Here is a 26,366-nt window from a genome sequence, read left to right as displayed (position 1 = left end):
ATTTTTGGTCCCATATTTTACCATTTCAATAGTACACAAACATCACACTTCAAAGCTAGATATGTCAAATGTTTAAAAAAAAAAAAAAAAAAAGCCCACAAACAAAAGACACAAAAAGTGAAATAAGTGATTGCATCAATTTCACAAATAAGGCATAATACTTGTTTCGCACAGAGCTTAAAAAAGTTTATATAAATATGTAAAGAAAAAGACTTTAAAACAGTTTTTAAGGCATGTTTGTCTCATGCAATATAATTCTTACATAAGAGTAAGTAATTAAATACTGAGGAAAAAATAAAAATTATTTGAAATATTTACATATACCTTTTGAGGAACAAACGCAGTTTTAGACCCTGACTCTGATATCAAGCATATGCTATGTATTGATGGGAATTCAGTCACTGCCAATTACTAGGTGCAGGTCCAGTAGCCAAGCTTTTAAACTATGTATTTTGCAAATTACCATGGACCTTAATGTGTTTATAAACAATTAAAGTGAAATTACCTTAGTCACAGAATATTCTTGTACAATTCAATAGTCTTCAATCTTCACTAACGTTAACTTTTGAAAAATGCACCAGAACTTTTAGAGTGATTTGGAAAACCAAGGAATATAAAGTTTTTTTTTCTCTCGGGAATAAGAAGCTTTTTAATCATGTGCCTGTTTGTGATTGTGCCAATAAGAAAGGGTCTCAGATTCTTTGAAACTGCATAAGCGCAACAAACACATATGATCTCTGGTGTTCTGAATATCAGCAGTTACAGAACAATGGTTCATTCACCTGTGGCTGCTAGTTGACTAGTGCATGAATAAAGGAAATGTAATACAGTGATTCTAGTAGCATGTGCTGCTAAAAATGTGTCAAAGAATAACTATATCTTGAAGTCATTAGATTTTCTGGACATTTCAATGGAATCTGCAGCAACAGAATTGACACTGACTCCAAGGCTGGAGCGCCTCAGTGATAGTTCGGATGCAGGAATATGCCGTAATTCTCGGCGAGACAGTTTTACTGGAGTCACTCCTTGAAGCTGTGTTATGATCTCTTTTGTCTGAGAATGAGAGAATAGTTGAGGATGAGATTTTGAAGAGCGTACTTCATCTGGTCCTGCTTGGTCTTCAGTACTACTTGATAAACACCCTCTATTGTGTGCTAGCTCTGAAACATCTTCTTCAAGCTTGTATGAATTCTGCCACCACCTTAAACCACTTGCTGGGCTGTCTGTTTGTCTTAATTTTCCTGATTGTTTGTTACTTTCAGGTTTGGACGTCAATTTGAATTCTTCTGAAGAAACTTCTGCTTCTTGGCTCAGTATCCTGTTAGCAGCATCATTATCTAAAAGGAAGTTTTCCGAGAAGCAAATGGTTAGGATACAATTCATATGAGAATCCTCCCAGTCAAGGAAACATTGTTTTACAGAACATTAACTAGGACATATAGTCTTAGGGCATTAACAAGATTAAATGTGAAAACTGTCCCCAATAATAACCATTCAACAGTGGTGTATGCAGTGTAGTTGTAGCTGTGTCGGTCCCAGGATATTAGAGAGACAAGGTGGGTGCGGTAATATCTTTTGTTGGACCAACTTTTGTTGGCGAGAGAGACAAGCTTTTGCACAACATTGGTGGCATTTTTTACAGCCTGCTAAACAAACATCTCATGTATAATGACAGAAGGTAACTAGCTGTTACTTCCATCCACCTAGGCCAGCAATTCTCAAACTTCATTGCATTGTGACCCCCTTCTGACAACAAAAATTACTACAAGACCTCAGGAGGGAGGACCGAAGACCAAGCCCACCCGAGCTCCACTGCCCCGGGGGCGGGGGGCAAAGCTGAAGCCCAAAGGCTCCTGCCCTGGGTGGAGGATATGTAACCTTAGCCCTGGGTGGTGGAGCTTGGGCTTCAGCCCTAGGCAGTGTGGCTTGGGCTTGAGCTTCAGACTTTCTGGGGCCCAGAGCCAACCCCAGCCTTGGCGACCCCACTAAAATGGGCTTGTGACCCACTTTGGGGTCCCAACCCACAGTTTGAGAACCCCTGGGTCTAGGCGTTTATACCTGGCTCTTCACCATTTTAACTTGTAAGTGCACCTGACCTAATGGACTGATGCATAATGGGTTAAGTTTTCAAAAGCAGCACCTAAAATTACTCTTGTAGTTATGCAAGCAAATGCACAAATCTGCAAGTTCAATTATAATGTGCATGTTCATTTCTTAGACTTTTTTGAAAATCTGGCCAATAAATTTAAATCAGCAGAAAAAATAGATTTTATTCTGTTGCATGAACACATACAACAACAAATCCAAGAATAAACAAAAGGCAAGGTGAGAAGTTTAATGGTAATATTATAAGAAAACTGAACCACTATTGGATTTTGTATCATTCCCATCAAAAATGTATTTAGAAAAATTAGATTGTTCCAGGGCTCATGCATTTTTCTTTGATTACATGGCCAGGACTAGTTTTTGGAGAAATTCACTCGTCCTGAAAGATGTGCTTATCTAACAATTAAAAACCTCTATTATAGTCTTTTCCACATTCAATTAGAATCAGATCTCCTGTAATACTAGAATTTGTGGCTAATGTTCTATAGTGTAATGAACTTGTTGGCTCATTACACCACCTCAAATGAGCTAGAGGGAAAGGATTCGTCCATAAGAGCATGTCCTCAAGGACTCCATTCTGAAGCACTTGGAGGAGAGAAAGGTGATCAGGAACAGTCAACATGGATTCACCAAGGGCAAGTCATGCCTGACCAACCTGATTGCCTTCTATGATGAGATAACTGGCTCTGTGGATATGGGGAAAGCGGTGGATGTGATATATCTTGACTTTAGCAAAGCTTTTGATATGGTCTCCCACAGTATTCTTGCCAACAAGTTAAAAAAGTATGGATTGGATGAATGGACTATAAGGTGGATAGCAAGCTGGATGGATTGTCGGGCTCAATGGGTAGTGATCAACGGCTCAATGTCTAGTTGGCAGCTGGTATCAAGCGGAGTGCCCCAGGGGTCGGTCCTGGGGCCGGTTTTTTGTTCAACGTCTTCATTAATGATCTGGATGATGGGATTAATTGCACCCTCAGCAAGTTCGCAGATGACACTAAAATGGGGGGAGAGGTAGATATGCTGGAGTGTAGGGCTAGGGTCCAGAGTGTCCTAGACAAATTGGAGGATTGGGCCAAAAGAAATCTGATGAGGTTCAACAAGGACAAGTGCAGAGTCCTGCACTTAGGAAGGAAGAATCCCATGCACTACTACAGGCCAGGGACCGACTGGCTAAGCAGCAGCTCTGCAGAAAAGGACCTGGGGATTACAGTGGACGAGAAGCTGGATATGAGTCGACAGTGTGCCCTTGTTGCCAAGAAGTCCAACGATATATTGGGCTGTATTAGTAGGAGCATTGCCAGCAGATCGAGGGAAGTGATTATTCCCCTCTATTCGGCATTGGTGAGGCCACACCTGGAGTATTGTGTCCAGTTTTGGTCCCCTGACTACAGAAGAGGTGTGGACAAATTGGAGAGAGTCCAACGGAGGGCAACGAAAATGATTGGGAGCTGGGGCACATGACTTATGAGGAGAGGCTGAGGTAATTGGAGTTATTTAGTCTGCAGAAGAAAAGAGTGAGGGGGGATTTGATAGCAACTGTCAACTACCTGAAGGGGGGTTCCAAAGAGGATGGAGCTAGGCTGTTCTCAGTGGTGGCAGATGACAGAACAAGAAGCGATAGTCTTAAGTTGCAGTGGGGGAGGTTTAGGTTGGATATTAGGAAACACTATTTCACTAGGAGGGTGGTGAAGCACTGGAATTGGTTACCTAGGGAGGTGGTGGAATCTCCATCCTTAGAGGTTTTTAAGGCCCGGCTTGACAAAGCCCTGGCTGGAATGATTTAGTTGGTGTTGGTCCTGCTTTGAGCAGGGGATTGGACTAGATGACCTCCTGAGGTCTCTTCCAACCCTAATATTCTGTGATTCTATAAGACACTCAAGGGACAAGTGGGGAGACAGGGACCCAGATCAGCATACAGCCAAAAGGAGGCACTATGTTACCCAGAATGGCCCAGAAAAGGTGACATTTTGGAAGCAGAACTGATCGGGCTCAGGGAGAAACAGGACCAGTGAGCAGCAGGCTAGAATCAGTGATCTGGTTCTCTGGAGGGATGGTCAGGGGGAGTAGCCTGTAACCAGAAGACATGAGGCCGGCAACCACTTAAACAGGATTACAAAAAGACAACATGAGGAGGGCCCCCAACTAGGCACGCTATAGGAGTGAACATTGGCCAGTGGGATACACAGGCCAATACTTAATTACCCTGTAATGGTAGGATGGACTAGAAAGGGCACCCTAGGTAATAGGCCTGAGAAGCTCCTCCACTGTACGGTTGCCTTTGGTTCCCCCTCTGCTGGGCTGTACTCTAGAGCCAAGTTAGGAACTAATGTGTTTATCTTTTTATTGTATTTGTTTAAACCATGATACCTAGGGTATCTACATCCTTTCTACTAGACCTAGTAAAGATTCCTTTTTTACTTACTAGAAGTCTCTGAGTATTCAATGGGAGCCCACCAAGAGGTAAGTAATATCTGTGTAGCATAATACTTGAAGCAGCTACAGTGCTTGCCTCAGAGTCAGTGGTACACATCACATGCTACCACATATCTAAAAAAGGGACTGGTGTACCTCAACATTTACAGTAGCATCCTGCAGTGGGCTCAACTACAGTACCATTTGAAAGCTTTCAATTAGTAAAAATCCTTTGTTTTTAACTCTATTTGAGACAGTGAATACTGAAATGTTAGAATCCAGAAAAGCAAGATAATAATCTGATGCAATTTTAAAGGTATAACATATTGCAGACTGTTGAGACTGGAAACAAATGCCTTCTTTCACTTGAAAGCAATGGAAACAATAAATCTTCCTGGACAGATATCACCATTAAAAATTAAACTGAGGAAAAACTGCTTTGCTCAAGTCTTCTCAAATGTAAAAAGTTCAAAGCTTGAGACTCTCTGCATTAGCTGTTTTTGAAATGTTACTATTAAAAGTTGTATATTGTTTCTATTGTGACTACAACACATACTTTTAGTTGGTGCCACCAGCTGATAAAATGACTCTCCCACCAGCTCCTTCAGTTTCTTCTTTAGTTCTCTGCTGGTTTTCTTATAGAAGAACAAGTCTTTTTCCAATTGTTGGACTTTAGCTTCATACAGTTTAAGGGTTTCTGCAATACTTTCACCATCTTGTTCTAAGATAACAACATTAATTTTAGCTTCAAAATGTTTATTTCATTTTTACAGATGCAAATAATAATGCAGAATACAAAATTACAGACTACATCCTACAGCCCACTGCTAGTTTCCCCCCAAAAGTTTAGAATTAGCATTGTAAAAGTTATAATTTACTTCTTAACAGGATTCCGCTGCACAGCAGCAGAAAATGGGAGAATCCAAGTGTCTCCTGGAAGTTGAAGGTACCCAGCGAGGAAACACTTAGCACCTTAAAAGATTGGACTCAAAGCCCATGTCTCCACAGTTTGAAGATTTTGGCCCAAGACCTGCTCACTTTACTCACACAAGTAGTTCCGCACAAATTACCACTGATTCTGGGTGTCCAACAGGAGACACCTGGGACTTGACTATTCACAAATGTAACTGAAAATCAAGAATTGTTGATATGCGGTATGTCTGGCAAGACCAAAAAAAGGAAAAACCAAGGTGTCTCAAGCTGTGTACCCAAAAATCAGCGCCTACTTTTGACCACTGATTTTTTAGGGAGAATTCTGAGAGTAACACATGCAAAATATGGTCTATTAATTCTCATTTATATTAACAAGTTCCACAGTTTTTAAAAAGGTCATTCAATTTCCTGTGTCTAGTGTAAAAACTTTAAAAACTGAGTTTTCCTTTCATACCAGAACTTATATTGTGACTGTGACCCAGCATTCTATCATGCAATAGAATTAGGGCTTGTCTACATTTATAGTGGTGCAATGGCACAGCTGCACCAGTGCCGCTGTGGCACTTAGGCCTTGGCTACACTGGCGCTGTACAGCGCTGCAACTTGCTGTGCTCAGGGGTGTAAAAAAACACCCCCCTGAGCGCAGCAAGTACAGCGCTGTAAAGCGCCAGTGTAATCAGTGCCTGCAGCGCTGCACGCTCGCTCGCAGCGCTGCAAGCTACTCCCCTCGGAGAGGTGGAGTACATACAGCGCTGCGAGAGCTCTCTCGCAGTGCTGGCGGCGCGACTACACTCGCGCTTCACAGCGCTGCCACCCGAGTGTAGCCAAGGCCTAAGTGAAGACGCTGCCTTCGCCGAGGGGAGAGCTTTTCCTGTTGGCATAGGTACTCCACCTCCCCGAGCAGCGGTAGCTATGTTGACTGAAGAAGCCCTCCCGTTGACATAGCGCTGTCTGCACCAGGAGTTACGTCAGTATATTTTTATCATTGTATATAATTATAATTGCATTGCTCACAGGTGTGGAAAATCCACACCCCTGAGCAATGTAGTTTACCGACATAAGTTTATAGTGTAGACCAGAGCTGCTTAATAATACAACTGTATGTTGTGGCTACACATGTATGAAGTTTCAACTGAAATGCAATATTTTTTATAGCGAATAAATAGTGTTTGTCAATAGAGACCCTAAGAAGCAAATACCTTTGAAATGATGCAATATTAACTGTATCTTTTGTTCATGTTCTTTCTGCTGGAGGGTCAGTCGCCTGTCACACTGCAGCGTGAGGTGTTCGAGTGCCGATTCCAGTTCACGTATTACGTTTTCCTGTTCTGTGACTCTCATTTCCAGCTCTTCAGTCTGCAGCTGTAATTTACGTTCTGCCTCACGTAGGCTAACAACCTAATAAAGAAATATTCTTATTTTGACTAACAAATAATTCCTAGTAATGGGTAATCGAAACAGGCTCAGCCAACGCCCTTTTTGAATAAAAAGGAGAAAATCTTGAAGGAATGTACTTTTTTTTTTAATAAAACATTTTATTGTACTTACTGGAAAGTAGTAGCTTAATGCATATAATATTCATTAACCCATGGGGAATAAGTCTTTATAAGCCATACACACATTGACTGGAAAAAGAATGGTCTAGACTGCACATCCACAGCAAGAGTACGAAAGGCTTACTATAGAGAAGGCTCCTCCTTGCTCCTGGTGGATTCCACAAACATGAAAATTGCTGCACTTTTTTTTTTTTTTTTAATTATGTGTCTAGCCCATACGGTTATGAAGAACCTTAACAATATGAACCAAATGTAAATTAATGTAGTGTTGTCTTCCTCATTTTGTAAATGCCTGTAACAATATGAGGTGTGACCTGTCTATCCAGCTAAATAGATTGTTTACTCTGAAACTTAAAAACAACAATTTAAATGTCAAGGTGGTTAGGCATTTCACTGCTACTAATCTTAACAAAAATATCTAGCTAATGTACTTATCTCGTAATCTCAAACTGCCTCCCACACCTCAGGTAGCAAAAGCCCCAGTTGTCACCTACTCAGCTGCCAAAACCTCCAGCTTGTTTCATGAAAACTTGTGAAGCAGTTATATGTTGTCAATAAAGAAATCTGTAGTATACTGTAAACTGAAAAAACAGAGCCAGCATAAAATAAACTGAATGTAGTATCAAAATATATACAGGTGCTAAATGCAATGACTGTATTAATTTTCAGATTTAATTCATTTAAAAAAATGTAAATTAAAAAGTGAACTGCGACAGAATTTGCAGTCTGTCACACCGACATATTGCAGTATCCAGGTGTCTTGCCACAAAATCAAATCAAACCAGAGAACAGGATGAGTTATTTCTTGGACACCTGTCTGTAATGTATGGAAAGAAAAATTGTGTTCTTATGGGGAACTTCAATTTAGGAGATGTATGCTGGAGGTGTCATGCAGCCAGTAGTAAATCCTCATCAAGTTTCTAAATATTATAGGTTTCAGAGTGGTAGCCATGTTAGTCTGCATCAGCAAAAAGAACGAGGAGTACTTGTGGCACCTTACAGACTAACAAATTATGCCCAAATAAATTTTTTAGTCTCTAAGGTGCCACAAGTACTCCTCGTTCTTTTTTCTAAATATACCTCTACCCCGATATAACGCTGTCCTTGGGAGCCAAAAAATCTTACTGTGTTATAGGTGAAACCGCATTATATCGAACTTGCTTTGATCCGCCGGAGTGCGCAGCCCCGTCCCCCCAGAGCGCTGCTTTACCGCGATATATCTGAATTTGTGTTATATCGTGTCGCATTATATCAGGGTAGAGGTGTATTATAGATTATAAATTTTCTAACATAAAAGGAATTGCTGCCAACATGAAGTAACAGTTTTGGACCTCATGACACATAAAGATGAATTAATTACTGGACAGGAAGTTGGTGGTTGCCTAGGGACCAGCAATCATAACCTGATTACATTCCATATGTACAACCAGAACTGATTACATTCCATATGTACAAACAGCCTCAAAAAGGGGCTGATTTCCCTGAGAAAAATTATGAGCAAAATTGATTGGGAGGAAAAATTAAAAAAAAAAAAGTGAATGAAAATTGGGAATTTTCTAAGAAGAGTTTATTAGGTGTCCAAGAGAGTTTATTAGGTGGCCAAAAAGCCATGATTCCACAATCAAAGAGAACAATTTTGGCTAAAGGAAAATCCTGATTCAGTGGCAAAAGTGAAGGAAACAATTAGAAATAAAAAGTTGTATATAACAAATGGGAAAAGTGGGAAATACATAGAATAGCAATCGATATAAGTTAGGAGTTATGAAGTGCAGAAAATTGATATCAGAGGCTAAAGATATCAGGGAAGAATCCATTGCTAGTAGGGCCAAGGACAATAAAAACGCGTTTTAAGTATATTAAAAACAAAAGAAATCCTAGCAATTATATAGACTCATTACTAGATGGAGATAGTAAAATTGTTAATAATGATACAAAAAAGACAGAAGTGTTCAATAAATATTTCTGTTCTGTATTTGGTAAGATGCAGGATGCACTCATCTCAAATGAGGATGATTAAGTATTCTCAAGTCCACTAGTAACTGAAGGATGTTTGACAACATCTAGGGATAAACATTTTAAAATCAGTAACTCAGATAATTTGCAGCCCAGAGCCCTAACAGAGTTGTTCAGAAGGTCTCTGGCCCACTGATGTTAATTTTTAATAAATCTTGCAATACCAGGTTAATTCTAAAAGACTGGAAGAATGCTAATGTTGCACCAATATTCAAAATGGAAAATAGGATGACCAAGATAACTATCAGCCAGTTATTCTGACATCAATCCCAGACAAAATAATGGAAAAAACAGTCATTAAAGAGTCAATCTTAATCTCGCTCTCTGGCCCAATGAATATTTAAATATTTATGCACAGTAGAACAACTTCAATAGGAGAGTGAGAGAGCCCAATCCCAGAATAACCTATAGCCCAGTGGTTAGGGAACTCTCCAAGAGGTAGGAGACTCAAATCCCTACTCCACATTAGGCAGAGGGGTGAACTGAACTTGGGTCTCTCACATCTGGGGTGATTGCTCTAACCACTGGGCTAAAAGTTATAAGGTGGCGGGCACCCACCATCATTACCTCTTGCTCTTCACTTTTCTTGAGAAAGGTGCCTAAGCCAGGTCAGCCCCAACTCCAAGAGAGGGTTCACAACTGTGAACCCCAAGGAGAGATAAGCACCTATGGTCTTTTTCAGGAGTTTCACCCCTCTCCTTAGCACTGGCTAGTTTAGTCTGTTCCCAACTCAGTGTGCATGCTTTTGTGATTTCCATTTTCTACGCACCTAACTCTGCCCATGCACTGTTTAGGGAGCCTGGATGCCTAACTCATGGTTGTGACTTCCATTATGTGCCAGGGCACCTAAAAGAAGTTAGGCACTGCAACACCCAGTGCTGCAACACCTAAATCATCTAGTTCTTGCTGCTAGAAGGATCAGGACCACATTGGGAAAGGGAGGGAACCCTTACCTCCACATCTGAAAGTAAACACTGTGTAGGCTGGCAACATCTGAAAGGAGGCTGACAAACCTGACATGTAAAAGTTCAATACTATTTACAGAAGTGAGAAACACTGCACAGTATCTGGCTCAATACAGGGGAGACCGAGCCTAACTTCAGCCATCGTCACTGAAAACACAACTTTTAAAATGAAATTTTGTTCTTTTTGGGGGGAGAGGGATAGTTCTAAGAAATTGAACTGTTTCATTTTATTACCTGTGACACCAGTGAAAAATAAAATTCAATTTAATATTATTCATCAGCCAAAACACACCTTGTTGAAGTATTTGAAGAGAATAGCTCTAAGCTCAGTAGCAGACAGGGAAACTAGTTTTCCCATTACATTGGCCTCACTCTGTGTAAGGATTTGAGATGAGCCTCTAAGTGAGAGCTGGCGATTCTGAATATTTTCATTCTTGTAGTCAATGGCGGCCTCCAATGCTTCAATCCCTTCTTCCAGTTGGAAAAGGACATGTTCTTCCTACAAATAAAAGCAGAAATGAGGTGCCACTCTCCATTTCAATTAAAAAGCTATGCAAGAGTCAGTATACCCAAATGTTAATATGTTAATTAATTTTATTATATAGACTCTGACTGTTCTGAGAGAAAATGCAGTAACATACTACAAATTGAGAAAAATATTAAAAAAAAAATAAAAGTGATATTTTTCTTCTTTTTCACTGTGGGTTAAATACAGTACATTACTGAGTGGAGGGCTCACGAAAGAGTCTATACACTGTAAGAGGGACTTACTTCACCCCAATTTAAGTTAATTATGCTGATTGGCAGGATTTCTACCTCACACTGTGCTGGAGTCTGGGAATATCCCTAGCAAAATACCTTATTGTCACAATGGAAATTTGGGGATATTTCAGGTGAGGTTTCCTTCTCACAAAACCCAGTGAAAAGTCAAGCGAAGCCCTTATTAATGGATAAATCGCCTCAAGCAATGTCCTAACATAATAAGAACCAGCTGCGAAAAACTGATAGTCATCCACTGAAGTTTTTCTAAACAGTAGGATTTTTTAATTATATGGTTATTTAGATAACTGGTAGGTGTGGGTATTCCAAGAAAGCAGCACATAAAAAAATAACTTTAAAAGATCTTGATCTTCTTAATAGAAAGTACATTTAAATTTATAGTAGTAGTCACTATAAATATGCATAAATCGGAGTGTACATTATATACATAATCTTAATTAATAGAAAATCATGGGAGCTACAATTTTCTACCTTTAATTCTCTGTTTTAAGTAGAAAGGAACTTAGTAGCTAACTTATTAGGATCCTGAAATAGAGTGACAGTCTGCAAATGTGTATCTTTTTAGCATAGTGAAGATGAAGCTACATCAGGAGAAGGAAAATGAAAATGAAACACACAAAGACAGAACAATGCTTTTTATTAGTTTTGTTTTTTTAGTGTGTGGGTGGTGGGAAAGGAAACGGAATGTGCCTAGCTGTCTTGGAAGTTTTAACTAGGCTTTGTCCTGCAGAGAGAGACATAAATTTGGAGGCAGTTTTGTCTCTTGCTTCCCATGACAGATGTCAGACCACTGGGTCATGAGGGTGATGTATTTTTAATAAGCGTTTCCTGCTGGCCAATCCAGAACAGTACTGATGTCAGTTTCAGTGGCAGCTATTAGACAGCTGTCTCTAAGGCCTAATCTACACAAGAAATTACACTGATTTAACTAAAGATTTAAGTCACGGAGGTTTGAAAGTCCTATTTCAGTTTAAAGACAGAATTGTGATGGCCATCTAGAAAGGAGAAGCACTAGGGGCTCAAGGAAGAAAAACAGTATGCCACAGATAAAAGAACAAGGGAGGGTTGTCAGGACACCAGCTGGAACAGACCTCCAAACCTAAACTTCCTTATCTAGCAAACCAGGCTACTACTGTTGTACTTACTTTAATTCTTTTGAATTTCCTAATTAAAAATTTAATATTTTAACAAAAACAGTTCCAATTTCTCAATTCTAGTTTATCTGATATTTGGAAATATGTTTAGATCATGATTAGTGTGTTATATTATAAAATAGTAACTAACAGTAGCTAATGGCTGTTTTTACTTACTTCAGGGGACAACACTCTACCATCTTTAAGTTTCTCATCCACACTATTTCTTCTTCTGAGCAGCTGGTCCCTTTCTTTCTGAAGAACCTGAACTTCTTCCAAAATCTGTCTCTTCTCTTCACTGGCACTGGTCTGGAGCTGCACACTTTTATCACACAATTCCTTGTCCAGCATACTCAGGCGGGTAAATAATTTCAAGCTATCTTTGTTTAAAGCCTAAAAAAACCCCAAATCCACAAATGATACAAAAACGCTACGCATAATTAACCAAACCGTACATAGTTTAGATTACAGGCCCTTCAGGGTAGGAACTGTCTCTTTTCCATGTTTGTAGAGCACCTAGCACAATGGGGCCCCAATGCTATTTGGGCACTATCATAATATAAATATTTACTAACTATAAAAGTGAAGAAACACTCAACTTCAGCTTTCTACATACAGAAAGTTAAATCATAATTTAGTCATCCCCTGTTATAAAGACACCTGCTATTAAGAAATATGTGTTTAAATTTCTATTCATTTTTGCTTTTAAAGCCAAATAATAGCCAAAAAAGATATTTTGTTTTCAAATTGCAAAGGGATCAACCAAATTTTACAAAGTATAATACTTTGCACTTACATAAAGGAATTTGTCTCCAGAACTCAAAAGTGTTTTACAGAAGGTGAAGAAATATCATTATTCTACATTATCCCCAATTTAAAAAGTCAGAGAAATGGAGGTACAGAAAAACAGATTAGCTTGCTTGAGATTACAGTGACAATACCAGGGATAGAAATCAGATTACATGAGACCCATACTGCTGCTTCTCTTTCTAATATGTTTTATCTGGACTCTCAAACAATGGTACTGTAATAATAGCTACACAGTATTATATAGAGCACCTGGCTAGATCTTAGTTTCTTGATTTCCAAATGGCTCTTCTCTTGTAACAATGCTTCTTTCTTGTTTATGATAGCTTCTCTTTTCTTTAAGTCTTCTTCCAGTTCTGCTAATTCTTGATGTTGATGCAGAATCTTCTCTAGTTCTTCATCTAACCATTTCCTTTGCTCTTCCTGTTTCTACATTTCAAAAAATAATTGAGAGATACATAGTATTAGTCAGGGCTCAAAAGTACCTCCTTTGTGCAGCATTCTTTAAGTACAGTATTTTCTCATCTAGAATAATAATTCTGTCAATTTCAGATTTCTATAACTTAATCCAAAATTGACATTCTTAGTGTTAACAGTAACTCTACAACAGAATCTTGATTTGCAACTCAAGATAATTAAGTTATTTGATTGGAGAAATTTGGAAAACCACAGCAGTATTACATTGCAAAGTCTGCTATGCACATGTCCATATAAGACAGCCCTTGCTGAAATACATGTTATTTTCCTAATAACACTTCTATAGCTCAGGTACAGGGTGTTACATTACATTTCATCGAGACTATTTACTTGTCAGAAAACAGCTATTGAGAAGAAAATGAGAAGCTAAAAGCTACATTAACAACCAAAGTCAGAAAACTAGTGCACTGGTCCTACATCAAGGTCTGCTAGCTTGGACCTTATGCCCAAGTGAAGTCCTACTGAAGGCTTGTTTTGAACAGGTTTAATCAATGTTAGGGGACTGGAGAGCTCCAACAGGCCACCCCTTAGACGCTCCTATGTCCCCAGGGTGAGGCACCTTTGTCCTTCTTATTTTAATGTTTATCTTCTTAGCATGTATTTCACATTTTCGGGCAGTAGAGGGAACCATGATTGGGCATGTCTGGACATGCTGTGTATGTGACATAAGAACACAAGGACGACCGTAGTGGTTCAGACCAAAAGTCCATCTAGCCCAGTATCCTGTTTTCCGACAGGGGCCAATGCTGGGTGCTTCAAGAGATTCGGTTGCCCATTTCCAGCTTCTGGCAAACAGAGGCTAAGGACACTATCCCTGTCCATTCTGGCTAATAGACATTGATGGCTCCATGAATTTATCTAGTTCTTTTTTTAACCTTGTTATAACTCTAGGGCCTGGTCTACGCTGGGGCGGGGGGGGATTCGATCTCAGATACGCAACTTCAGCTACGAGATTAGCGTAGCTGAAGTCGACGTATCTTAGATCGACTTAGAATCACTTACTTCACGTCCTCGCGGCACGGGATCAAGAGCCGCCGCTCCCCTGTCGACTCCACTTCCACCTCTCGCCGTGGTGGAGTTCCGGAGTCGACGGCAGAGCGATCGGGGATCGATCCGGCGGGTAGTGTAGATGTACCCTTGGCCTTCACAACATCCTCTGGCAGAGTTCCACACACTGACTGCACCAGGGCTCAGGGCTTCAACCCCACGAGAAGGCCCCAGGATTCAGGATTCAGCACCAGGGGGTGCACCAGGGCTCAGGGCTTTGAAAATATTTACTGGAGCTCCACTCCGGACAGCTCTGGCTGAATTTAAGCCCTGCTTGTGGCCATCACAAGGTGCATGCATAACTTAAAATCAATGGGGGAGTGTTACAGCTAATCTTTGTGGTGGAGAGGTGACAGACTCTGAACAGAGAGGAAGGTGCATCTGCCTCGCCGGACCACCAACAGGGAGTGAGATTCTTTACTTTACTTTCTGTACTGTAGCTCAGGATCACATATTTGGATTCTATTGTAGTTTTCAATAAATGGTTAAAATCCATCTAGTCTCTCTCAAACTTAACTGAATTGCACTGGGGAAAGGGAAGCTCATAACATCAACAAAGTACTGAAAATAGCATCTAGAGCCAAAAAGCTGGCTATATTAGCTCCCAACACTCCTAATGCCGGAGCAGCCAATACTGCAGAGATTTGAGAGAATACTGACCATAGGCAACCAGCCCGGAACCAGCACTTCCCTCATGAAGAGCTGGACACAGACAATGATGCCTCTAATTTGTTCTCAGTCTTAAAGGCTTTCTACATCCCATCCTATCACTCACTGCACTCGGTTGCCCATTCACTTTTGGTCCTATGTTCAGGCTTGGAATAATCTAGGTGGCACTGTCACAGAGGTTGCTACACTAAAGTTGCCACAAGTAACAGAAGCTCTATGAAAAGAACCTTGAAACTGTCCACATTTGGGTGAAAAAAAACAATTCATCACCCTCCAACCCACCAGCTAGCCTCACCTAGTGGATGACCAGAGGAAAGGGTAAAATACCCCTCCCAGCTGCTGGCAAAAGACATTTACAACTCTGAGCGACAATCAGCTGCAATCCAGAGCCTTTAAGGAAGTACAGCAGAAACCTTAAACCCCTGTGCCAACCAGAAACTAAGTTCATTGTACCACAATAAAGCCAAATTAAAACCATCACTGAGAGCAAGGGCAGGCAGGCAGAAGTTATTCCTGCTCCCTGCTGGAGGATTACCTTTCTCTTTACCTCTGGTGGCCAATTTATCCCTGTTTCAAGGAAAGAAGGGCATCTAACAATTGATTTGAGTACAATTTCTGCCAATTAGCAAACAGAATCTTCCCTCCTCCCCCACAAGGCTAATCAAGAGCTGGGGTGGGGGAAGATGAGTTTTGTCTCCCCGCTCCTTGCTTCTCACAGCCCCCCAAATTTGGAATAAATTAGCTACCTGTAACTGCTGTGAAGTTCCTGCTGAGTTTTTCTTCTTTTTAAAAGCAGCAATCTCTTCATTTTTAAGTTTGAGAATTTTCTGCTGTTGCTCTGTCTTTAACTGAAGTTCCTGTAAGTAAGAAGATAAAACTATTTTCCTGGCCTCGTTGAGTCTATTGTCATCAAATTTAGTTTTTTTCTGAAGGAGCCCATGTAGGTATAGAAGATATAAGATTTTCATTCCACTAATGGAAGCTGTATTGTAATGATAGGAGGTGGATAGTAAAATAAAAAAGCATGAAGAAGAAGAAAGTAATTTGTAAAAATTGTAGGTGAAAAGATTTTTTATGCGTATTCTTCATTTTTCTTATCTTGAAAGGCATTCCTTGTATTTATCGGAAGCCTTACAGTTATGCATCATGATCTATGAGAAAGTAACAGGGTGAAATTGTACTATATGCTTATCCATTGTACAGAAAAGAAAGCCTCTTACTTTGATTTGCTGTTGGTCCCGTGCAATCTCTGCCTCAAGAATTTTCTTTTTTTCACTCTCCTCTCGCAGTCTTTTCTGTAGCTGGGCCTGCTGATGCCTCATATGATTCACAGTCTGCTCAAGTTCTGTAGCCCGTTTCTCATTTTGGGTGGATAATGATGCCAACTTCTTAGTGTCCTGTTGCTTCTTCTGTAAGACCTGAATTCACATGGCATATTTCAGTCTAAAAGCATGAACACTTAAAGAAACAAAAACACATCTTAGGACAGATACCAGTAAACAAGTCCACTGATATTTGCACAGATTTAGGATTTTGTGTAGCATTTTGATAGAAGCCTTGTGCTACAAAGCAGATGGTTTGCAAATCAATTTAAAGCATTCTCCCTACATTCTTACCTACTGCCAAACACCAATAATCTCTTTTTTGTCCACCTTTCTAGTAAGAAAATACACTTCTCACATAAGGATATTGTTAGATACATTCAAGTACCATCTATTGGTACATTAAGGGCCTGATTATCTACTGCAATTCCACTGACTTCAATGGAGTCACATTGGCATAAAACTTGTGTAACAGAGCAGATGATTAGGCCCTAAGTGTTCTATGGGATACAGCAGTAATTTATAACTCCTAACGACAAAAATCAAAACTACCTGCACTTTTAATTTAGCTGCATCCATTTTCTTCCGAAACTCTTTTTGTAACTTGGCTTTCTCAGCGACGTCTCTCAGCTCCTTGTTCTCCAGCTCCTGAAGTTGCTTTTGTGTTTCAGCTAATTCCATCTTGGCTTGCTCACCTTCATGTTCCAGTTTAGTTATTTTCAAAGAATACTGCCTGCTTACAGACTGAGAATCATTGCCTTAAAAACAAAATATTACAAAATTGTTTGAAAAAATTGTGTTATTGAAAAAAACAACCCGCTATTTCCAAATTCCATATGAAAATCTAATCCTTAATTACACATCTAAAGAATTTATTACTACTTAGCATTTATTTCTGGTAATACCCACAACGTACCAGACATGTTCCAACCAGGAAATAAGGCATAGTTCCTTTCCCTAAGAATTCACAATTGAATACCTTAACAAACAGGCACAAGGTGGGGGAATCTTATACAGATAAGATGCCAGATGTTGATAGGCCTCACCTTGATAGTACAAAGTATTTATAACCCAGTTACCAAAAATATACATAGACTATTCTCAGTAACACTCTTGTCATTATTGGCAGCTAGTTTCTGGCAAGTGTCAAAGTAGAAGTAGATCTTCAAGAGGAATTTGAATACAGTCAAGTTCAAGAAGGACATTCCCTCCGTAGGACATGACATGGGAAAAGTACAGAGATAATTACAGAACAAATAATAATTAGGAAAGCACACCAAATATTTAATGAAGGTATTTAATGAATGTATGGTGGGGCCCCAACCCACATCTGGGGCCCCAGGTGCCATCATAATACAATTAGTAAACAATTATTCATAAGTGACAAAAACTTAATTATTTTATAATAGTCCCCACTGAACAAGATTAATTACAGACAACTAGGACAATTAAATAGCTAATCCTTACTTTCATTCGTACAGCAGAACCTCAGAGTTACAAACATTAGAGTTACGAACTGACCAGTCAACCACTCACCTCATTTGTAATTGGAAGTACACAATCAGGCAGCAGAGCCAAAAGAAAAAAAGCAAATACTGTACAGTACGGTACTGTGTTAAATGTAAACTACTAAAAAATAAAGAGAAAGTTTAAAAAAATTGACAAGGTAAGGAAACTTTCTGTGCTTTTTTCATTTAAATTAAGATGGTTAAAAGCAGCATTTTTCTTCTGCATAGTAAAGTTTCAAAGCTGTATTAAGTCAATGTTCAATTGTATAATTTGGAAAGATCATAACATTTAGTTCAGAGTTATGAACATTTCAGAGTTACGAACAACCTCCATTCCCGAGGTGTTCATAACTCTGAGGTTCTACTGTATATGTTTTTAATTCAAATGTGCTTTACACAAGTCAGTTACCTGTTTTTACTATTTCTTTAATGAGTTCCTCCTTCATTTTGATATTAAGTGCAAGTTCTCTCATCTTTTTCTTGGCCTCGGCGAGTCTCAGCTCTGAATTCTTTAATTTCTGCCTGTTTATTACATGACTCTTACGGAGGCATTCAATCTCTTCACCTTGAAAGAAAGGGGCAATGCTGAGAAGAAAGATCTGGAACACGCTATCTATCCAGAGGACGAAATTCTGGCCTATTCTCTGCATATACACTGGGAAGGGAATCAGAAAGACAGGATACAGGGAGTCTCTTCCTCACCACCTGCCATCTGCACAAAATCAGGACAGGATACAGAGTAGGAGCACTAAGTTGGGAAAGAAAGCTCCTTGGCTAACATACCCACTGATGCTCCAAAGGGGAGCGAATAATGTACTTACAGCCACATGTGGCCTTCTACAAGTTGCTTCACTTTTCTGTCTCAGTTTATCTGTGAAACAGGGATAATACAACTTACCTCCATCACTTACAAAGGTGTTGTGAGGATTAATTAAATATCTATACAGTGCTCTGGATATGTGGCACACTATATAAATGCTATATATTATTTTTAAAGCACCAACCAGTAAGAACATGAATGTACTTCACATGTACTTCAGAAAAAAAGTATTTAAAAACAATTCCAAATTAGGACATCAAAAGTATTTTTATTTTAAAGTGCATGTTTGAATGGAAAAGATTAATTTACTGTAATAACACTAAAAATGTAAATTTTCATGGTGTGACATAAGCATGTTAGTATCTGATAATTTCCATTTGTAATTGTTACCTGTGACAGTGTCAGTCTGCAGTATGGTTTCATTTGGTAAATTGGACTTGTGCATTTGGAATTGTAGATCATCCAGTTGAAGAGGAGAACAAAGAAGAGCCTGTTTTCGTGTCCATGTGCGGTTTATGGAGCGCCTAAGAAAAAAAAAGAGAAACCAAGCCATATTCCAAATTTGGTTTTTTTTAAATGTCATGCCAGATTATGTAATCCTAATGCACTAGGTTCCGAATCTACAAAGACTTGCATGCTAAAATCTACTTTTACCACCACCTGCTTCCCTCAGGTCCTGCAAGTAGACATATTTATTCAAGACACATTATGCAAGACATATTTATTCAAGTGAAGAGGCATTCAATCTAAAGCTATGTTAAATGGAATAGAGTAGGTCATTAGCAATACCTATTGTGTTAACTTATTTTATGATGTCAGGAGGTTCTACAAATTTACATAAAACAACACTGTAAACTGGCTTCATGATATGCCAGTATTTGGTAGGAATATACCCATTAAATATCTATTTTTGAATGAAAGCTTTAAAGACTGAATAAAACAACAACAAAAAGATTACCTAAATGCTGATTTCTTTTTGCGGTCTGTGTTCCTTTCTTCTTCATCACTATGATCAGAGAAATGGCAGTGAAGGACTTCATCTTGGTCTTCTATATGACCCAATATCATTTGCCTGCGAGTCTGAAATCCAGCTATTACTCGGGCCAATGAGTAAGTAGGAGGACTGGTGTGTACCTTCCAAGAGACCCCAAAAATAAAACCAGGTGCAAAGTCACTTGCAGAAAGCTAGGAATATTTAGAGCGGATTTTTCAAATGGACTTCATACATAAATCTGCTAAAAATGAGGGGGGTTGTGCAAGTTTTCTGGATTTCTTTTTGGAGAAACCTTTGAGAATTTGGTTCCAACTGTTACAGAATGGGATACTGGCAAGTAAGTACATAGCACTCTTTTCTTGGAATTAGTACAGAATAAATATATCATTATTAGTAATTATTTGTATTTTAGTAGCACCTAAAGGCCCACTCAGGAGTGCAGCCCCTTTGTACTGGAGGTTGTACAAATACATTTGCATTGGATAAATTGGTGCTGTGTACGTTGCCACAGATCAGAAATTAACGTTTCACTCTTAATGGGATATAAGCAGAAAATGTCAATACAACTGTTAGTATCGCCTTTCAACTCTTGTACCAAAATCAGAATAATTACAAAATGAAGGAGAAAAACAAAAAATGTGTTTAGTCATTACCTTTCGGGACTCCAGTCCTGGAGCCATATGAATGGAATGTACTAAACTATTAGTGAGTGGCACACTATATGGTCTTCTTGCAGATGTCACAGCAGCTGGCCCATCTCCACAAGCACCTCTGGATACTGAGGCTGTAGTCACGGTAAGCTTCTCTAACTTATCTTTCAGCTGATCAATAAGGAGTTGCTGCTCCACCATTTTCTCATTCTCAAAAACAAACAAAAAAACCTAGTAGGTGCCAACTCTACCTTATATTTACATTACTCTAACCAAAAACACATTGGTTTGAACGGTAAAGCTATTAGCAGGGTGCTGTGTTTGGTGTAGCACACTGATCCTAAATTCTCTTGCAAGGCATAAGTTTATGCAATGCACCAGTGCTAACTTCAAACAGAAAATTGATGATGGTGTTAGTTGATTGCAAAATCTTTCAATTCTAAAACATATAATTTTAATTAAATTAATCTAAAAATATGCACCACATAATGAACAAGCTTCAAAAAGGTTTGTTAAAAACATGTCATTAACCCTTTCAGAAAAGTCCATCTCAGGTATGTTATTTAAGATTAACAAGAGCTGGAGGGGATACTTATGAGTCCATATTTGCTTTATTAATGCATAACTGGAAAAGAACAAAATATGAGTCAGCCAAAATTGATATTAAAATAAATAAATTAATGGAGATATCCTATCTCCTAGAACTGGAAGGGACCTTGAAAGGTCATCGAGTCCAGCCCCCTGCCTTCACTAGCAGGACCAAGTACTGATTTTGCCCCAGGTCCCTAAGTGGCCCCCTCAAGGATTGAACTCACAACCCTGGGTTTAGCAGGCCAATGCTCAAACCACTGAGCTATCCCTCCCCCATATTCAAAATGGAAGTTACAATCCTAAAGCATGGTGTGTATGTTTGCTCAGCAAGTAGTTCCATTCAAGTAAGTGAACTCATATAAATAAAAGTATGCACATAAACGTTTGCAGGATCAGGACTTTGGTTTGATCTTGCCTGCCCCACACAACTCTGCCAGTGATGCTAATCTGGAGAACCTACATTCTGCCATTCCCACAAGAGTCTTTGTGCATTGTTCAAAACTGCCCCTTATTCAGGAACCATCATCTCTGAACTGATCCATAAAGTAATTATCTGATCTTTCTTCAAATCCCTCACCAAGATCCACATCTTTCATAACACCTACAAAAACTCGGTAACTAACAATGGAGAAGTTAATATGACAGTCAATAAAAGACAGTCAATATGAAGACATTTAATTATAAAACATATATAATATTGTCCTATTTTGAGTGCATCTTTCTTACTCCTCTGAGCCTTTCTCTGCTGCCTGTTCTTTGCCAGAGACTTTCCCTGCTGTCGGAGTCTTTCCCTGCAGTGGGGAATGGCTCTAGCAGTGGGGAGCTGCTTTCCCCCCCTGCCAGAGTCTTTTCCTGTAGTGGGAAAACGCTCCAGCAGTGGGGAGGCAGCAGGACTCTACACAGCTAAAAATAGGAATGTAGACAGGAAGGCCTGGCTTGGGCGAGCAAAGAACCGTGTAAGCTATGTAGCTGGGTACATATCCACACCCTTCACACAGGTCTGAAACTCCTTGTCTAAGTCATGCCTCACTGTCTACACTGCTACTTAAACCCCTGCTGGGGGGGGCGGGGGGAGGGAGAATACCCAAGTACACACTCTACATGCCACCAAAAAAGCATGCAGTGTAGACGTAGCCATAGACAAGCTGTGTCCTCCTCATGCTGCCTGCGTATGAACAGGAGGATCACAATGGAGACAATCTCCCTGCTCTTACTTCTGGTGCCTGGCACCACAGTGGCTCATAGAAGCTGGGAGAAGCAGCTGCAGGGGAAATCTTGCTCAGACCCTCATTCCCCAGGATGGAGCAGTCTCAGTATACATGGAATCTTTGAGAAATTTAGCTGCAAAATGCTTAACAAGTCTCCACTGATCATGTGCAAACTGACAATTTTCAAAGGATTAAAAATTGGCCAGATTTGAATGTTTTTTCCATGGGAACAACAGGGCAATCCCCTGCCAAATTTCAAGTCCCTGCTCCAAAACACAGTAGCAGTAGAATTTCGCAGCTAAATGTTTGTAAGAATTTCTTTTTAACACAGAAAAAGAATGTATTTTTCCCTAACTTCATTCTCAAAAATGACTGAAATGTTTCAGCTGAAATTAAAATAAATAAATAAATAAAGCACACACACCCAACATGGAAAATTTTAGTCCAACTGGTTTAAGTTTGGAAAGTTTATAACCTATTGAAAACAGGGTCTTATAATGGGAAGTGTCAGGCAACATTCAGTTGCACATGATATGATATTTGCACATAATACCACATATATGTACTGCAATTTACTTTTACAGTTCTGATCCAATTGGAAGTGCCAATCAAATCACATATTCCTGTGAATGCCATTAAAAAACTATTTGATTCATAGATTTTATTTTTATTTTAAATGGAAAGAGATGGTTTAGTGAACTTACAAGTTAGCCAGGAATTCCCAAATTCTAATCCTGGGTCTGCCACTGACTTGATGTATGATTTAGGCAAATCTCTTAACCTTTGTGTTATCTTCACTGAAAACAGGTGTGTTTTTACATCAAAATGGATTTTACACTGAGATAGCTATCTCGGTGTAAAATCCATTTTGATGTAAAAACACACCTGCTTTCAGCTATCTCATTTTCATAGCTATCTCAGTATAAAATCCCAGTGGAGACAAGGCACAGGTAGTTTTTACCTCACTGTAGCTAGTTAAGTTAAAAACTACCTGTGCCTCACCAGAAATTGCAGAAAAGGAAGAGAAGGAGCAAGAGAGGAAGAAGGTGATAATTGGCTTACTCACCTTTTATGTCACATTACTCAGTGACCTGCTCACAAGGCATCAACAGAGGGAGAAGGAGAAGGGAAGATAAGATGGGATAAAGACAGAAAAGGGAGAGTGAGGAGAACAGCACTGATTCTCCCATACTTGGGATATTTACAACTTATTTTCTTCATAAGTTTTAGGGAATGGTAATATTTGTGGATCTTATGAGACCGTCAATTTTAGCAGAAATATACTGAATATTCCATTTGTGATCTGATGGACCTCTGGCTACCAGGCAATTGTTTTATTGAGAAATGCTCCAAATGGAGAAGTAGTGTCTCCACTATTGCTAACACAGGAATCAGAGTAGCAATCTTCCTATATATTTAGGCTGAAATCCTGTCCCATTGACAAAGCTCCCATTAACTTCAATGAATTTAGTAGCACCAAGATTTCACTTCTAAACTTTTTAGTATTATAATACAGCAGACATTTCTATAACCCCTTCCATCCAAAGATCTCAAAAAGCTTTACAAATATTGAAGAATTAAGAGACACTACTCTCCAGTAATGTTGGTAAATATTACTGTTCTTGTTTTACGGATGGGACAGGGAACAAGTGACATTAAGTGATTCACCTAAGGTTATGCAGTAAGTCTGTGGTAGAGCTAGGCTAGAATACTGATCTCCTGAATCTCAGTCCTATGTTTTAGCCACTAGACAAAACTAGACAAAGATAATTTTCTCATAATTGGTCACAGTTATGGAATCTAAGGCATAAATAGTACAGTCTGAGACAAAATTACCATTGATAAGAAAATAACTTTTGCCTGAGGGCTACAAAATTTGGCCCAAATTTTAATAACTATTAAATTGTAATTACTGCATTCTAATATGCATCTTATTTGAACCAAACTTACACAGTAAAATGTGCAAGAGGAAAACTTACCTGTAATTTATTTGTTTCTTGTACCTCTTTAAAAGATTCTAGATGTTCTTGGTTTTCCTGTATTAGTGTTAGTATTTGATCCTGTAATACCTTCAGCTCAAGCTCCTTTTGACCGAATACTTCTTCGTCTGTAGCTAACGCCTGCTAGATAACAAAAAGGAGATGGGGTGGGGATAGGAAAGGTGTTATTCTGACAACTGAATGAAGAAATTCTTCATATGGTGTTAAGAAAAGCAGATCTGAACTGCAAAATTTCCCAAAGTACACCATTGGTAGATTTTCCATAAATGATGTGCTGATTCTAGTAGATCTTGATGATGCAGTATCTCTACTTATTCCCTCAATTTTATTCATCATCTATTGACCTTTTTTTGATAAGTTCTTTTCTCCCTATGACAGGGTGGAATAGACCCAGAGGCCCCCACCTGGAGGCCTCGGGGTCCTCCCACACCCGTCCCAGAAAAAGAGCAGTAGAGAGGTCTTCTAAGCTGCATAGACAGACTGCGTGGGACGTGGCCAATCGGGGGAGGCTGCAAGGGGCTAGCCAATCAGTATAAAAGGAGCAGCAGTGCAGACCAGAGTCAGTTCCTTGATGGAGCTAGAGGAGTTCAACTGGTGCTCCTGGCTGGTCAAAGAGAACTGCAGCACCATGGACAGCTCAGTGCTGGCAGGGACTGGGGGAGCAAAAAGGAGCTCCTGGCTAGCTGCTGGGCCTGAACATAGAAGAGCCCTAAGGTAAGGGTGAAGGATTGGTGAAGGCTGGGGCCATGTGGAAGTGGCCCAGGGAATTAAAAACACTTTTGTTAAAGGGACACGGTGGCATGTGGCTACTATTCTTAGGGTCCCTGGTCTGGGACTCGGAGTAGTGGGTGGGCCCGGGTTCCCTCCTCCCACTATAGGCCACTGGGGAAATAGCCTAGAATTGGACAGTGATAAACCCCAAGAAGGGAATCTGAAGTACTTAGGGGCCCAGCTGGAGAGCTGGGGCCAGAAGGGACCAGAGAGGTCAAAACTATTGCCTCCAGGGAAGAAGCCCTGACAGTACGGCCTGGTCCTAGGGCTAGGACTGTTTAAAGACTGCAGACACACCCAACCTGAAGGGGACGCTCACAAGAGGTAGGTGCATGCCATTATACTACCTAAGAAAAATGCCAGTAACCAGAACTACTGTATGCAATGGTATATAAATACAATGCTGCTTTCAGCATGCAGTAAAATTCAGTCACAAGATCCACGCACTTTAACTGCAAGAGTAGTGAAAATCTCTCATAAAATAATGAAGAAACTAACACTGCCTTCCTTGTTCTACAACTGTGATGACAACCACATGAATAAAGTCAGAATAGGCTTGAAAATTTATTTTGATGTCTTTACAGGTATATGATCCAATGTTGGTCTAAGCAACTTCCAGAGTGGAGGGGCTGCAGTACCTGCATAGCGTACTTGAGCTCTGCAGCCATGGATGCTTGGTAGATCGTGTGGGAGGAGAAACAGTCTCTGTGATGAGGCTATCACACCTAATGGGCTCCCCAAAACCATTCTTTTCCCAGAGCAGATTCATAGTCACTCCACCCCAACTATCACATATTGCAATTGAGCACTGGTGAATGACTCCAGGAAAGCACAGAGCATGTTCAGTCCTCAGCTGCAATTACAACAAAGACCAGGTCCCTCTCCAGCTAAATGACAATTAGCCAAAGGACCCTTAAAAAGGAACAGCTTCAAAACAGAAATACCATCTAAGAAAAGAGATTGTGGGTGGAAAGGGGGCTGAGAATGTCCCACCTAGTAATTATGGGGACTGATGATTCACAGCTCAGATCGAACCACGCACAGAGGAATATGCAACCCCCCAATAAAAAAAACAAAACGAAAGTATGCCCCTTCCATTTCTCCTGACACTGAACTGATGATGAGGGATTCCGTACCCTCCCCAGGACCACAGCAGAGCGAAGGGCGTTAGACAGGGCATGTACAAAGTTGATTAGGGGCCAGAGGTTTGTTTACATGAGCTCTACATCCAAAAAGCAACTCTGAATCACCCACATGCAGAACAGGCCTGAGTCATCTCGATGATCCAGGACTGGTTAGCCTGGTTACAGCTGTTCTACCTACCTCTTGCTGCCAAGTACACTGAGATGGGCCAAATTTTAACATTATGTAAACTGATCATCCAAGCGATTTATGAACCATTACAAGGTAGAACTTTATTCTGACTGTGTGCACCAAAGCACTGAAGTGTCTCGGTCACTTCAAAACTTAACTGACACTTCAATTTCCTGGCCCACATTGGACCTGTAACATCATTCAGATTCCAGGCAATCACTGAAAAACAAGAATTCCCTCTTCCTATTCTGACCTGGCTTAATTAATAGTAGAGAAAATAACAGCTA

General features: G+C 39.8%; 1 protein-coding gene across 1 annotated transcript in view; it reads right to left on the bottom strand.

Annotated features, from left to right (window-relative positions):
- Positions 1–873: 873 nt before the first annotated feature.
- KIF27 (kinesin family member 27) overlaps positions 874–26,366 on the bottom strand; it is a 37,435-nt gene continuing 11,942 nt past the window's right edge. Inside the window, exons 4-17 of the mRNA XM_065406418.1 lie at positions 23,974–24,117; positions 20,199–20,405; positions 19,510–19,685; positions 18,942–19,075; positions 18,141–18,296; positions 16,776–16,981; positions 16,122–16,319; positions 15,648–15,758; positions 12,961–13,137; positions 12,079–12,294; positions 10,281–10,487; positions 6,654–6,852; positions 5,078–5,242; positions 874–1,337 (exon numbers count right to left, since the gene is read on the bottom strand). Of these exons, the coding sequence (XP_065262490.1) occupies positions 874–1,337; positions 5,078–5,242; positions 6,654–6,852; positions 10,281–10,487; positions 12,079–12,294; positions 12,961–13,137; positions 15,648–15,758; positions 16,122–16,319; positions 16,776–16,981; positions 18,141–18,296; positions 18,942–19,075; positions 19,510–19,685; positions 20,199–20,405; positions 23,974–24,117 (2,760 nt within the window). The remainder of the gene's footprint in view (positions 1,338–5,077; positions 5,243–6,653; positions 6,853–10,280; positions 10,488–12,078; positions 12,295–12,960; positions 13,138–15,647; positions 15,759–16,121; positions 16,320–16,775; positions 16,982–18,140; positions 18,297–18,941; positions 19,076–19,509; positions 19,686–20,198; positions 20,406–23,973; positions 24,118–26,366) is intronic.

This window comes from Emys orbicularis, chromosome 6 (genome assembly GCF_028017835.1).
Source record: "Emys orbicularis isolate rEmyOrb1 chromosome 6, rEmyOrb1.hap1, whole genome shotgun sequence".
Classification (NCBI taxonomy): Eukaryota; Metazoa; Chordata; order Testudines; family Emydidae; genus Emys; species Emys orbicularis.
This window is presented reverse-complemented; position numbering and strand designations above follow the sequence as displayed.